This window comes from Contarinia nasturtii, unplaced genomic scaffold (assembly GCF_009176525.2).
Source record: "Contarinia nasturtii isolate CC-2019 unplaced genomic scaffold, AAFC_CNas_1.1 Cnas_scaffold_129, whole genome shotgun sequence".
NCBI lineage: Eukaryota > Metazoa > Arthropoda > Insecta > Diptera > Cecidomyiidae > Contarinia > Contarinia nasturtii.
The window spans coordinates 7,349,971-7,362,554 of NW_022197486.1; the positions used below are offsets into that span (position 1 = coordinate 7,349,971).

The following is a 12,584-nucleotide window of genomic DNA, read 5'->3' on the forward strand; positions in this document are numbered from 1 at the left end:
TATATGGAATACCGAACGGACACGAATTCGCCGTATCAAACGTATTTTATTATTTGAATGTTTTTCGATGGAAAATTTTGCACACTTTCCCATAAAAAATCATTCAAACGCATAAAAATGTATCCGATTTACGGATTTATGTAATTTATTTGGTTGAAAAATGAAATTGCGCACTTTGCAAATATTATTGTTTACGTGCTCAATTCTATCAAAGTGTGTAGATTATGTGAACGCAATCGAATATCTAACAATAATATGTGTGTACGGCTGTACGTCGATGGCGAAATCGTTTCGTTGAAGTGGCGATAGAGGACGCTTGTGTCTGCACATACATTCCGAATGATGTCTTCAATTTTTGACATTCCGCAAAAATTTTACGTACAAAAAGTTTGTTTACTATTAGCGAGCGCAAAACGATTACTATCGACAATATTTCGATTTGAATTTTGAAGCCGCTTACACTATAAATCGCCGCTATGGACAATTCACTATCACCAACCACAAAAGGTAAGAATAAATGTGCAATATTAATCGCAGCATCGATATTCAATCGTATTACATTTTAATGCGCTAAATGTGGAATATATAAAAATAAATAAACGAGTTTATCTCACAATGTGAATAGATAATTTGGAGGTGACGGGAGTTTCGCGCAGCGGTCGAGTACGAAAGAAATCATCAAAATTAACCGATTTTCAATCACCCGATGATATTGATACGGCCAAAGGAACAAAACGTACACCGCACAAAAGCCCATCAACAAAAACGGCATCGTCACAACAACGGCCAACACCGAATGCCGGCACACATTCAAAATCATCAATTGCAGCATATTTTCAACCCGTTTCAAAGCCAAACACCGAACCATACACAATCACATCCAATGCAAATAGTGCGGTGAAAAAAGAAAAACCAGAAGTGATCGTTGACAAAGAGATCGACATGCTATTTTCGTCAAATAAATATTTGGGCGACAATGAAGATGCAATCAATTTGGATAATAATAATGATGCCATCGATTCGGATGATGAAAACGAATTAACGATTGACACAACAATGCGTAAAAGTGCATATATGTCGGAAAAATCATCGAAACGAAAAATATTCAAAGATGGTGAAATTGTATTGAGCCGACCGCAACGAAAAGATAAAGGTAAACCACGATTTACTGCTTATATGCTTTGGGCCAAAGAAGCCCGAAAAGAACTACTCAAATCAAATCCAAACATGGATTTTTCACAAGCGTCACGTCGTCTGTCGTCAATGTGGGCCATTGTCCCGAACAGTGAGAAAAATACGTGGCGTCGACGTGCCAAACGGGTTACAATAAAAAATAAAAAAGCACTTCGAACGGGCGACAAACTCACCACAAAATATCTGAACAGAAAACCGGGCCACAAGAAACCGGGCCGTAAGCCGAAAATACAAAAAGACAGCCAACAAGAGACGAACACAACATTGCCAACGCCATCACCATCGAAAAAAGCCAAAACCGATCGAAGGTCGAACGCATCAAATAGCTCAAGGGACGATGATTTATCAAAACAAAAATCGATTCTTAACAACAGTAATAATTTAGGAACAATATTACCGGGAGCGTACAAAGTGACTGGCATCGGACCAACCGAAGTGGCCGCTCATTTAAAGCTATTAGGTGACAATCTAACAATCATAGGACAACGGCTCAAAGAGCATGAGGTACTATTTTGTGCATCGAATTTCCTCTTTCAAATAAACTAATTTTCGGTTTTTGCCATCCAAACTATTATAGGGCCAAATAACGGTATCAGGAAGCTTATCGGTGCTATTGGACAGTTTACTTTGTTCGTTGGGCCCATTAATGTGTCTTACCACAATCATACCAGAGGTTGAATCAGATGAACAACATGGTCATCTTAAAGATACTCTAGCTAATATACTAGATAATATCGCTTACGTGATGCCCGGACTTTAAAAGTACTTTAGCGATTTTTAGGGGTTTTTAAGTTGTCTCTTGTTAGTCAATGCAATTTTATTTCAAAATATATAGATTTTTTGTTTGTGAACCAAATGCAAATAAATGATTTTTATGAAACGAATCGAAATTAAAACAACACAAATTAAATTGAAAACATTTTTTTATCATTTATTCATTAATTAAATCGTTGTATTACATTTATAATTATTTTTTTACTTTTTGTTTGATTGGTGCTAGTGGAGAACTTTTAATGGAATTTTGGGTGCGAAAATTTGATTTTGATGATAAAAATGGGTGAGATGTTTGGATGAACCTACAAAATGCAATTCATCTTACTTATATATCGAACTATTGAAAAAATTCCAGAAACAAACGAATATATTCACTGCAAGAATGAAAAGCAAAAATAATGACATTTGTGTATTGCGGCGATTCAGTTCTGTTTCCATTCGTAATAATTCTTGAAGTTCGGTTACCTACGGTAAATCGCATAGAACAGAATGGAAATCAATCAATAAGTAATGGAAATAAAATATATAGTTTAAGAGCAAAGTTCGGTTACTTTTCGGCAAGTTGCATGGAAAGATTCTTTGATTTCATCATTCAGGGCAGCCATTCGCTGAAGAAGTGCTTCAAGAGCCATGTTTAGTTCTTCGAGCTGCTCTGTTTGCAATCGAACGGTTTCTTCTGCTACAAGACCAAAAACAATATTATTAAAATATGTTTATGACCAGTGAAAAGCAAAATTAAAATATGGCACAATCAATAATAATATATTTATTCCAGCCAATTCAACTACTCTGACGCTTCGAATTGGTTTTAAAAAAGAAACAAATTGTTCAACGTCAATTGACTCGCAATAAGTGTGCAGATAAAATGTTTGAAGACAACATATTTTTCAATTCGCACAACTTATTCGTTATAATTTAAATCTAACACTTCCATGCACTTAATGTGATCTGATGTGTTCTGTGTGTTTTTAAAAAATCAATTCGATTTGTTGGTACCATTTAATTGATAAAAAGAAATAAATACGAAATAAAATACCTTTCAATTTTTCCAGTTTGTCTGTGATGTCGATAAAAGTCATTCTGCGTTTTTGCGTACAGCTTTCGGCTACTCGATCTTTTCACCGGTACTTTTAAAATGGGTATGTGCGTGTGTGCATGTAATGCTGAAGCAGTTCAAATTTTGGTGTTGTTGCACGCAGCAAAATACTTTGTCACACATATTTGACAGATTTTGCCTCTTTTTAACGTATTTACAAATACTGCCAAATGCCAACTATAGAAGAGCGCATCGAAAAGACGTCTATGAATATAATTTTCAAATCATATTTCAAATAACTGTCAAATATATCTGACACTTGATTTTGTTGCAATCGATTCGACAATTGCCGTTAAGTTTTTTTTGCAACTGACAGCAGCAAAAGAAAAAACACAAGAAAATATTTTTATTATAAACTCTGTATTATAATGATAAGACAAGAGAAGAGCAAGAACAAAAAAAGTAATAATGGTGATTTGTTTCTAAAAAAAATATGCAAGGAAAAAAGATAAAAGTTACACACACAAACAAAAATTTAAATTAACTTCAAAAACTAAATGACAAATTTACGTAGAGTGCAGGACAGAAATGAATGTTAGTTGACTGGTTTTTATGGCCATTGTGAAGAATGCACAATTTGGAGCCAGCATGTCAAAAAATTGTGTTTTGTGTGCGCTCAGATGTTTGTTGAGACGATATATTTTCGCGTAATCTCTACGTCTTTCAATAAATGTCTATATCTCTCTCTCTCTCTCTCTCCCCCAATCAAATGGCAATGGTATCGAGTATATTATCCAAGTGCGGTTCGCATGCGCTGATATCGTCACAGTCCACCTTCATCGATGCCATTTGATTGAAAAGGTCTTTAAGTCTTTGTTCGCCCAATACATGTTTGGCCGTTTTTAATGCGCACAAACAATGCCATGACAATATTTTAAAACAACTGCGACGCACCGAATTATGTGTTTTATTATCCCAAATTGGTGTTGCACGAACAATTGGCCATGCCATTAGGCAATAATCGATAAGTGCATCCCAATTTTCCGATTCGTTGAGCTGTTGTGCTTGATCGACAACCGTTTTCTTGAATGTAGTCAAATGTGTGGCGGCCCGTGAATGTCCAACTGAATCGGTATTTTTTACCAAACGTGATGTTGGCAAACTTTTAAAAATATTCTTTTTCAATTGTAATAATTGTTCTTCCATTGGTTTTATATCGGGCATCGGTAGATTTGTTCGAATTTTTGTTTCAATATTGGGCTCATTGTTAACAAGCTCTTGAATGACATTGATCAATTGTGATTGGGTAAGACCTTTTAGAATTTTTGTTAATGGCGTTTTTTGGTTTTGTTGTGCAATTGGTGATTCGGTGAAACGCAAACGTTTCGTTTGTGGTGTATACGATTGGATTGGTGTGGTGGTTAGTTGTGGTGTACGTGGTATTTTACGTGGCGATTGTCCCATCGATTGTGGTGATAGCATAACACTTGATGATGCAACACCATCCAAATGTAGACGCTTACGTGGCGAACTACGTAATGTCATTGTTGATGTTGATTTCGTTGGTGTACGCAATATTGAGAGAATTGCAGCAGCTGACGATGGTATCTTATCCGGTGACCAATTGATCGAACGACGACGGCCCCTTTGCCGAATTATCACTAGAAATACAAAGAACCAACGTCAATCTTTTTTTTTATTTATCTAATTAATGTGACTAGTTTTTCTTCGATCTTTCAGTTTCGGCAGAGGCTGTTATTGGCACCGGCCCTACACTTATGCCATATAACTTTTATTCAAGTGCGGTCTTTCTCATACCAGCATTTACAAGTGCCAGCACCTACCCGGTGCCTATAACAGCTCTGGACGTTTGATCGATACTTACATTCATCTTGTGATGGAGATGGTGTCAAATATCCGATAGGAATGTTATCTAATGGACTGTCGATGACGGTTCGATTCAAAAGCACCGGCGGTTCATCGGTTGATACGCGTAATTGGCTCATGCGAATCGGAATTTCAGCTGCAATAATAAATAATTTTATGATAATTCAACAACGAAAACTCATCAAACATTTTTATTTCTTAATAATTTCTCTTTAATTTAGAGTTCAATTCTCACCCAATGCAGTGCGACGACGATTTATTTGTGTGGCCATTATTTTTTTTACTGGTTGTTTGTAGTTTTTGGTGTGTGTTTCCTCTCTCGTTGAATTTGCTGCGTCTACTCACGGTGGTTGATGTATTTTTGGTGTCAACTAACTGCGAAGAATCTTGTTCCGTTTTGTGATTGCTGAATTCAGTGTAGCCAAATTAATCCGGTTGATGAAATGTTGATGTAATAAATTACATCTCCTTTTGTTTTCTCTCTCAGGCTCTGCACCGAGAAAAAGTAATTATCGTATAAAATATCACTTTATTTAAACATAACCAAGAAACAAAAATACAAAAATAATCCAAAACTAAAAAAAAATCGAATCGCAAATGCATCGATATGGCACAACATATTTTTTCTCAAATAAAAAAAAAAACATTCAAAATACAAAACACTGTCTCTTCATTAAATAATCAAGATACTCAACCACACATTCCAAAATTTCAAACTTTTTTTATTTACCTTTTAACCTGTACTGCTAAAAAAAATTTACTACTATAAACAGTTTGGGTACTTTTTCAGTGTTTTTCCCCTTAAATAATAAATTTTAATTAGAAAAAAATTTGGCTGTACTCAATTAAAAACAAGAAACAATGCTCCGTGTTTTCGTTGCGTGTTGTTTTTTTGGTGGTCCTTTGAATGTGTCAAATACATAGAACGCTTTGCATTTTCCCGCCTAATACCATGTTTTGTTATTATTATTGTTATTATTGCAACTGTTGGTTTTGAAATTTGTCGATCGCATATTGTTGTGTTGAAGCGTACGTATGAGATGCGGATATTTGTGTGTGTGTAGACAAATTGACAACAGTATGAAGTTGGTTCGTATGGAATTTCATTGAAAAATTCGTTTGGAATTTTTTTTTTCGCTTTTTTAAATGCTACGGCATTTTTCAGACATTTTTAATTTAAAAAAAAATGTAAAATTGACTTTAATTTATGTAAAAAAAAAAATTGTGTGTCATTCTTCTCTCGTACGAAAATTCGATTTTTTTTCTTTCAATTCGCATTGAAGAAAAGCGCGCGAAAACCAAAAATCTATCTCTATGCAGCTATGGCATTGCATTTGTGTGTAAAATATGCAAAAAAAAACTATTTTTTTTTTGTTTGATTGAAATGGTAATGATATTGATTCTTAGATGCCGGTCTTAATAACGTTGTGGACTGAATACATCGACGGAATGTCTGGCATGAAATTTATTTAATGATTTTTTTTCGTTTGATTTCATCAACAAAGCGATCATAATGAAGAAACCAAACATTGATCAATTATTAAAAATAAAGAGCAAATGTCCAAGAGCGTGCATCTGACCGACAGACTCAGACAATAAAATAGTTGGCGCTCACCAAAAATAGAATAATCATGTGTGAGTTGTATTTAAAATAAAAAATATTATATAGACTATTTGCACATGCACAAAGAAAGAGATCACATCAGATGAGAATGAGGTTTTGCTTCATTTTTATTTTTTTTTTGAAGAAAGTCCAAAGAAGATTGAGCAAAAGTGAGAGTACAATATAAAGAGATACAAGCGGCTTTCCTTTGTATTGATTAACGGCTCTGAAATTAGTTTGAATTTGGTCAACATTTTTCCCGTTCCCGTTCGAGCACATTATGTATTTCACACTGCAATGAAATGAATCGAATGCGATTTTTACAATGTGCGGCACTTGACACTGAACAAAAATAAATGAACAACAACAACAACATAAAAAAAGAAACAATAAAAAAAAAATGCGGAGCAAAGGAACTGTATGTTTATTGCATACATTACATTGTTGTGTCGAACAATTTCTGTGTTGGGTGTGCGGCACAAGTAAAAAGATTCATTTGGACGGAATGAAAGCGATCGAGAGCATGAGAGCAAATGACACGTCGGATAGTGTGAATGAAAAAGCAGATAAAATGAGGATACATATTAAAAAATATAATAAAATGAATGATGCGCTCATTTCTTCTATTTAAGTGGTATCATTTATGGTATTATTCACGCACAATCGATACACATGGACGAATATGTTAATCGTGTCGATTTATTTGTGTGTTTGATTTTAATTCAATTTTATAAATATGAATTCATGGCAAAGAATACTTGTGCATCGTTGAGATCGTGAGCGAGAGAGATTGAGAGAGAGAAAGGGAAAGAGAAAGAGAAAGAGAAAGAACGGGAAAAAGGGAGAAAAAGAGTAAGTGAGTGTGAAAAATTATGCCAATTATTGCCAATGCGCAGCAGCATATGTGTGTGAATGTCGCTGTTGCATGTTTGAAATTCGCTCGATTGAGATGAATAAAATGCGGAATGAAAAGGCTCATCATTGAGCTTGTGATCATCATCTTTGGTGACAAAATATCTTCGCCTTTGGTTTATGCGATGACAACAAATGAAAGTGTTTGCATATATAATACATTTGCCGGCAAATAGCCATAAATATTTGTGTGCATATGCGTGTGTGGTTATAAATGTTCAAAGTGCCAATTTCGCGCATTTATATTCAATGCTATTTTTCCATTTGGCCGATGATGATCAATGCATGATCATGTGGCATAAAAATGGAAGGCGGTTTAAATAAACCATTTCACTTTGCTCCCATAAACAACACACACTGAGAGTGTGATCCATCGATATGGGATCATTATGAATGTACATTACAAACACACATTACACGCAGTTCAGGGTGTCATACATCCTGTTTCCAATTAGTTAATAAATGCATGTGTGCATTTTTGTATTGCATTATACAAAACACAATTAAATTTTCATTGAAAGGATTGCATGTGTGTGTGTGCTATTGGCATTGCCGTAGCCGTTATCTCGTTTTACCACTGTCACTGTGCATTTCATTAATTGCAGGAAAAGAAACATAAATTGTGCGAATGATCTTTGTGGGTCTTAATTCAATTTGAATTCGCTTAATCTTTTATTATTTCTCGCTTCGGTCGATTCATCTTTTTTCCATCCATTTGAGATTATTGCTCGAGTACGCTCTCGATTGAGGTCAAATGTGAGTTTGTACATTGTACGGAAATTATCATGTTCAAATAGTTTTTCTTTTCATTCGTTCCATTTTCCCACGGTTACGCATATCATGCAAAAAGGAATGAGTTATGAGTTTTTTTTTTTTCGTTGTTGATAAAAGTATGCATGCTGCGCATACACACATACATATGTATACATCGGTATATTTTAACACATCATATGAATGCAAGCCTGCGCATAAAATTATTGCAATTATATTGCGGGTGAACTAATGCCCATAAAAATTGTCGACAATGTTGTTTGCACAACACATTATTGTTTGTGTTGAAAGCGAAAATGCAGTTAAGACTGCATTTCATTTTGGCACCGAATTCAATCACTTGTTTCCGATTCGGCAAGCGCCAATTTGGATTTCTCTCTTTCTCTATCTCTCCTCTCCACCGCTCTGTCGCGCTCTCTTTTTGTGTGAGAGCGGTTTTTTTGTTTGAATCTTTTTCTGCGAAATGCACCGAATTCGATTGATCAAATATTTATCGGTACGAAAAAATTCCACGAGATTTTCAGAATCGGGTCTCAATTTTATGGGAAATTGTTGAGTATTTTACCATTTTAATGAGAATGCGTTGCTTATATCTCATAGGATTTTCTCTGTCCGGTTTTGCCGTTGTTTTAACAACAGTGTTGCTCTGTCGGTTGTGCACGCGCTTGTTGCTACCGAAAATTTTATTCAATATCAACATTCATGAATGTCATTGTAACGCGCTGCATTGCATTTACACAGGCGTCATCTATACATTAAACGAAAGCAAAATTATAAAGAGCAAAAAACAATAAAATAAAACCACAAGCCGAAACGAACAAATGTTAAAAAGTAGCAAAGTTACGATTCGTTTTTTTTCTGTGTTTGCTGTTGCTACGGCTTGTGCTTACTCCGTTTCGATTGAGATGAAATTCCTTCCAATGAATTTCGTTATTAATATTTATGAAAGTTCTTTTAAACCCCCGCTCACATTTTCGCGCGATCGCGATCCACACAATTTATACATATATATATAAAAATCGATGCGATGAAACAAATATTTCGCGATAAATTGCAAATATTACAGCAACATAAGCAATCCCAAATAATAGTGCAAGATGAGCGGCATTTAATTTATACATAATTCATGTTGCATTATTATTTGGAACGGCTTATGTTGCTGTAATATTTGTAATTAGCCGATATTTTGTTTTCGACGAATCGGTTCGAGAGTGTATGGCACTCTTTTCGGTGAAAAATATCCTATTGAAATTTTATGCATAAAAAAAAGGTTCAAAAATGTGCTGCTTAGCGGCAAACATGTAAAACAATGGAATGATAAAAGCATGCGAATACATTCTGCAATTTTTTTTTTAACGTAGCGGCGGTTTACATGGCCTTTTTATGGTAGCAATCAGAATGAAAGAAATGTATGAACAATGATCGACCGTTGGGATCGAGTGGAGATGAGTGCCGTCATAAAAGAAAAATAGTGGTAATGTTGGCATATAATTTATTACCACAATGAACTAGTGACCTTTATGTGCATAATATGTTGTACTAATTTTTTCGACCATTTATCAATCAATGACGCAAAATTTTTATTAGGCCGTATTCGCAATGGACCGGATTGAATTGTGAGCGCCAATTTATTTATCGCATAATCTTCTATTTTCACCGCATCTTTCTCTTTTACTCTCTTTTATCACTGTTTGTTGTTGTTGCCGGTTTTTTTTCTTCTTCACCGCTATCTATTACGAAATCTATTTTGTTTTGAATTAATAAATCTAATAAAACAATTCACCATGCAATTCACGAAGCGTTTCTATGTGAGTGAATTAAATGACAAAAAATTGTGCCCCAAAAGAAAGAGAATAGATAAACAAAGGCATACCGATTTTAGTTCTCCGAATGAATCCAGATTGACGATGATCATCAGTAGAAACGGAAATTTCGAGAGAAATTTTTTGCCACACTAGATATTTCCATTCGGTCAATCTATACTAATTTCAATTGGTGCACATCAAGAGTGCAAAAAATACACAATAATATTAGGCGAAAACGCGTTTAGAACACCATTAGAAACACGAAGAAAAAACGAGATATGATTTAAATAGCAGCAACAACAAACGAAAAAAAAGCCAACAACGGACAATGAAATGATCGGTGAACGGTGATGAACCAATGCGCTACAAAAAAGCAATAATTCAAATTCATGGTTCAATGTTTAGATAATAACAAAATGCATTTAACCTTGGTTTAGTCGCATTTTTTTTGTACCATCACAGGCAATGGCCATTGGATCCAACGCATTGTACATAGAGCATAGCACCATATGATTTATTAAAGATTCATTTTAATAGCTCTAATAGCTTGTATTCTTCCCATCAAGAGATCGAGGAGAGAATGCGATGTGAGAGCAACTTATGTGCACTTGTCTATTGCGCGAAATCATCACATTTTTTTTCACACGAAGAGTATTTAAAGTAAAAAAAAGCATTTTTTTCGTTGCAGTCTTTCTCTTTCTGTCTCTCTGTGTGTCTCGGTAAGATGGTGATATCACTTTTCCTTTCTTTTGCACTATTATTCTGTCCTTGACCGTACCTCAATAACAAGTATTAGTGTACAAAAACGCAATAGCTTTATCAACGGCAACAGAGCAACAGAAACCGTAACAATGACTATTGATGCGCGGCAAACTGTGTGTGTGCGCGCGCACGCGCATAAATGAATAAGCGTACACGCTTACACACACGCCCGCTCATTTCATTCGTTTGCTTCACGTCACAGTTGCACAGAAATTAAGGCGACCGAAAAAAAAAAACTAAATAAATAAATAATTGTATTTTTTTGGAACGATTGGAGCAAACGAAAGATGAAGAAAAGAAACCAGGAGAGTGCGGCAAAGAATGATGCCAAAAAGAAGAAGTAAATAATGAAAAAAATGGGGAGCACGACTTTTGAATCACAATGATTGCATATAATGATTCAATTCAATAATGTTTAGCCCGATTTCTAACTTTTTTCTATAGATATATTGTTGTGTGTGTGTTTTTGTTGTTACATCTCCACTGTTACCGCTCTTTGTTGCTATTCGTTTGTTCCCTGCCCCCATCAGTCGCATATATGCGACTAAATCAAGATTCTATTTACTAAACGTTTGATTGCAAGCCGTTTCTTGACTTATTTTTATTCGCAAAACTTGCACATATGCTATATACGACATCAATTGTGTATACAAAATATCATGATGATGATGATGATGATGATGATGAAGAAGAAGAAGATGAGAGCAACAAAAAAGCAACCGCCAACGACACAAAATTGCCGTGATTTGACAGATTCACAAGTTCAAGGCGTCACATCTTCTATGCTGAAGTTATTAAATGTGAACGACCATCTCTCACTCTCATTGTCCGACATCGACAAGCAAAACATACATACTGAATGAACACAATGCGCGCACTCTCTCTCTCTCTCTCTCTCGCGAGCTCATAACAACAATCATAAAGTGCTAATAAATCTTTTAAGTGCGAAAGACATTACTAGCTTGGTAAATGCCCTGATAAACTGACTTTAATGAGCCATCATGATCTTTATCTTGTCTTCGTTTTTGTTGTTGTTCTGCCCTCATATGTGGTGTGTTCGCAATATTGTGCGAAAAAATGCAATGCATTTACGTCACTATATAAAAAAAAATTTTCGTTTCGTAAACAATCGTTCGACGACATTTGCACTACGATCATTTTAATTTTTGGCGACTTATTTTGGCCAACAAAATTCAAATGGATCATCTACTCCAATTAATCTGTCTCAATTCGTGATCATTTATCTTCTTCTTTTGTAATTGGTTGCATTCCATCTGAATCAGATATAATATTAGATACCAAAATAAAATAGAAACAACATAATTTGTTATTGTAACTCCACTCATTGACGCAGATGATGACACAAAATCAGGCAACATTTAGACCAACAATTGTGCCGCGGAGAAATTGAAACCAAAAATTCAAGAATATCATTATCTATTCAAATACTCAAATAATTATCTGTTTGGATCTCTTTTGGTCGTTTCGGTCGCTTTTCATTCATATAAAATTCATTTTACATCAATCGCAGAAACGAAAAATGTAAATTAACTAAAATGGTGTTGGACTGAAAAACCTTTAAATTGATTCATGTCAAATAGATAACAGATCAAATACAACCTATAAAACTAATTCCGTTGAATTGAGCGCCACTATCCCGCTTTCATTTCGCAAAACCAAAATCGATTTATAAACGTTTTTCGATTCGTTATTGCACGGTGTGAAATGAGAGCTGTAGGACATGCCACATAAATTATCCAATATACAATTCTATTACGAATGTGAAAATGTAAAATAGGAATATCCACGTGCGCCGCACGAATCATTTGATTCATAAAAT

General features: G+C 34.9%; 3 protein-coding genes across 4 annotated transcripts; 1 reads left to right on the plus strand and 2 right to left on the minus strand.

The window, feature by feature from the left end:
- Positions 1-335: 335 nt before the first annotated feature.
- Positions 336-2,090, plus strand: LOC116340558 (HMG box-containing protein 4). The gene is made up of 3 exons (XM_031767115.1): positions 336-507; positions 626-1,698; positions 1,772-2,090. The coding sequence occupies exons 1-3, from the start codon at positions 477-479 to the stop codon at positions 1,952-1,954; spliced, it is 1,287 nt and encodes a 428-aa protein (XP_031622975.1). The 5' UTR covers positions 336-476; the 3' UTR covers positions 1,955-2,090.
- A 61-nt stretch (positions 2,091-2,151) lies between these two features.
- On the minus strand, positions 2,152-3,249 carry LOC116347896. Of its 2 annotated transcripts, none has more exons than XM_031778706.1 (3): positions 3,005-3,249; positions 2,520-2,644; positions 2,152-2,433 (listed from the first exon to the last, which is right to left on the minus strand). In XM_031778706.1, the coding sequence occupies exons 1-3, from the start codon at positions 3,045-3,047 to the stop codon at positions 2,290-2,292; spliced, it is 312 nt and encodes a 103-aa protein (XP_031634566.1). In that variant the 5' UTR covers positions 3,048-3,249; the 3' UTR covers positions 2,152-2,289. The 2 variants fall into 2 exon arrangements, with proteins under 2 accessions (XP_031634566.1, XP_031634558.1); XM_031778698.1 differs by having other exon boundaries at positions 2,520-2,647; positions 3,005-3,220.
- A 325-nt stretch (positions 3,250-3,574) lies between these two features.
- LOC116342107 lies at positions 3,575-5,832 on the minus strand. Its single transcript, XM_031769610.1, has 4 exons — positions 5,622-5,832; positions 5,127-5,381; positions 4,890-5,027; positions 3,575-4,665 (listed from the first exon to the last, which is right to left on the minus strand). Exons 2-4 carry the CDS (start codon positions 5,161-5,163, stop codon positions 3,770-3,772), a joined length of 1,071 nt encoding a protein of 356 aa, XP_031625470.1. The 5' UTR covers positions 5,164-5,381; positions 5,622-5,832; the 3' UTR covers positions 3,575-3,769.
- Positions 5,833-12,584: the final 6,752 nt, after the last annotated feature.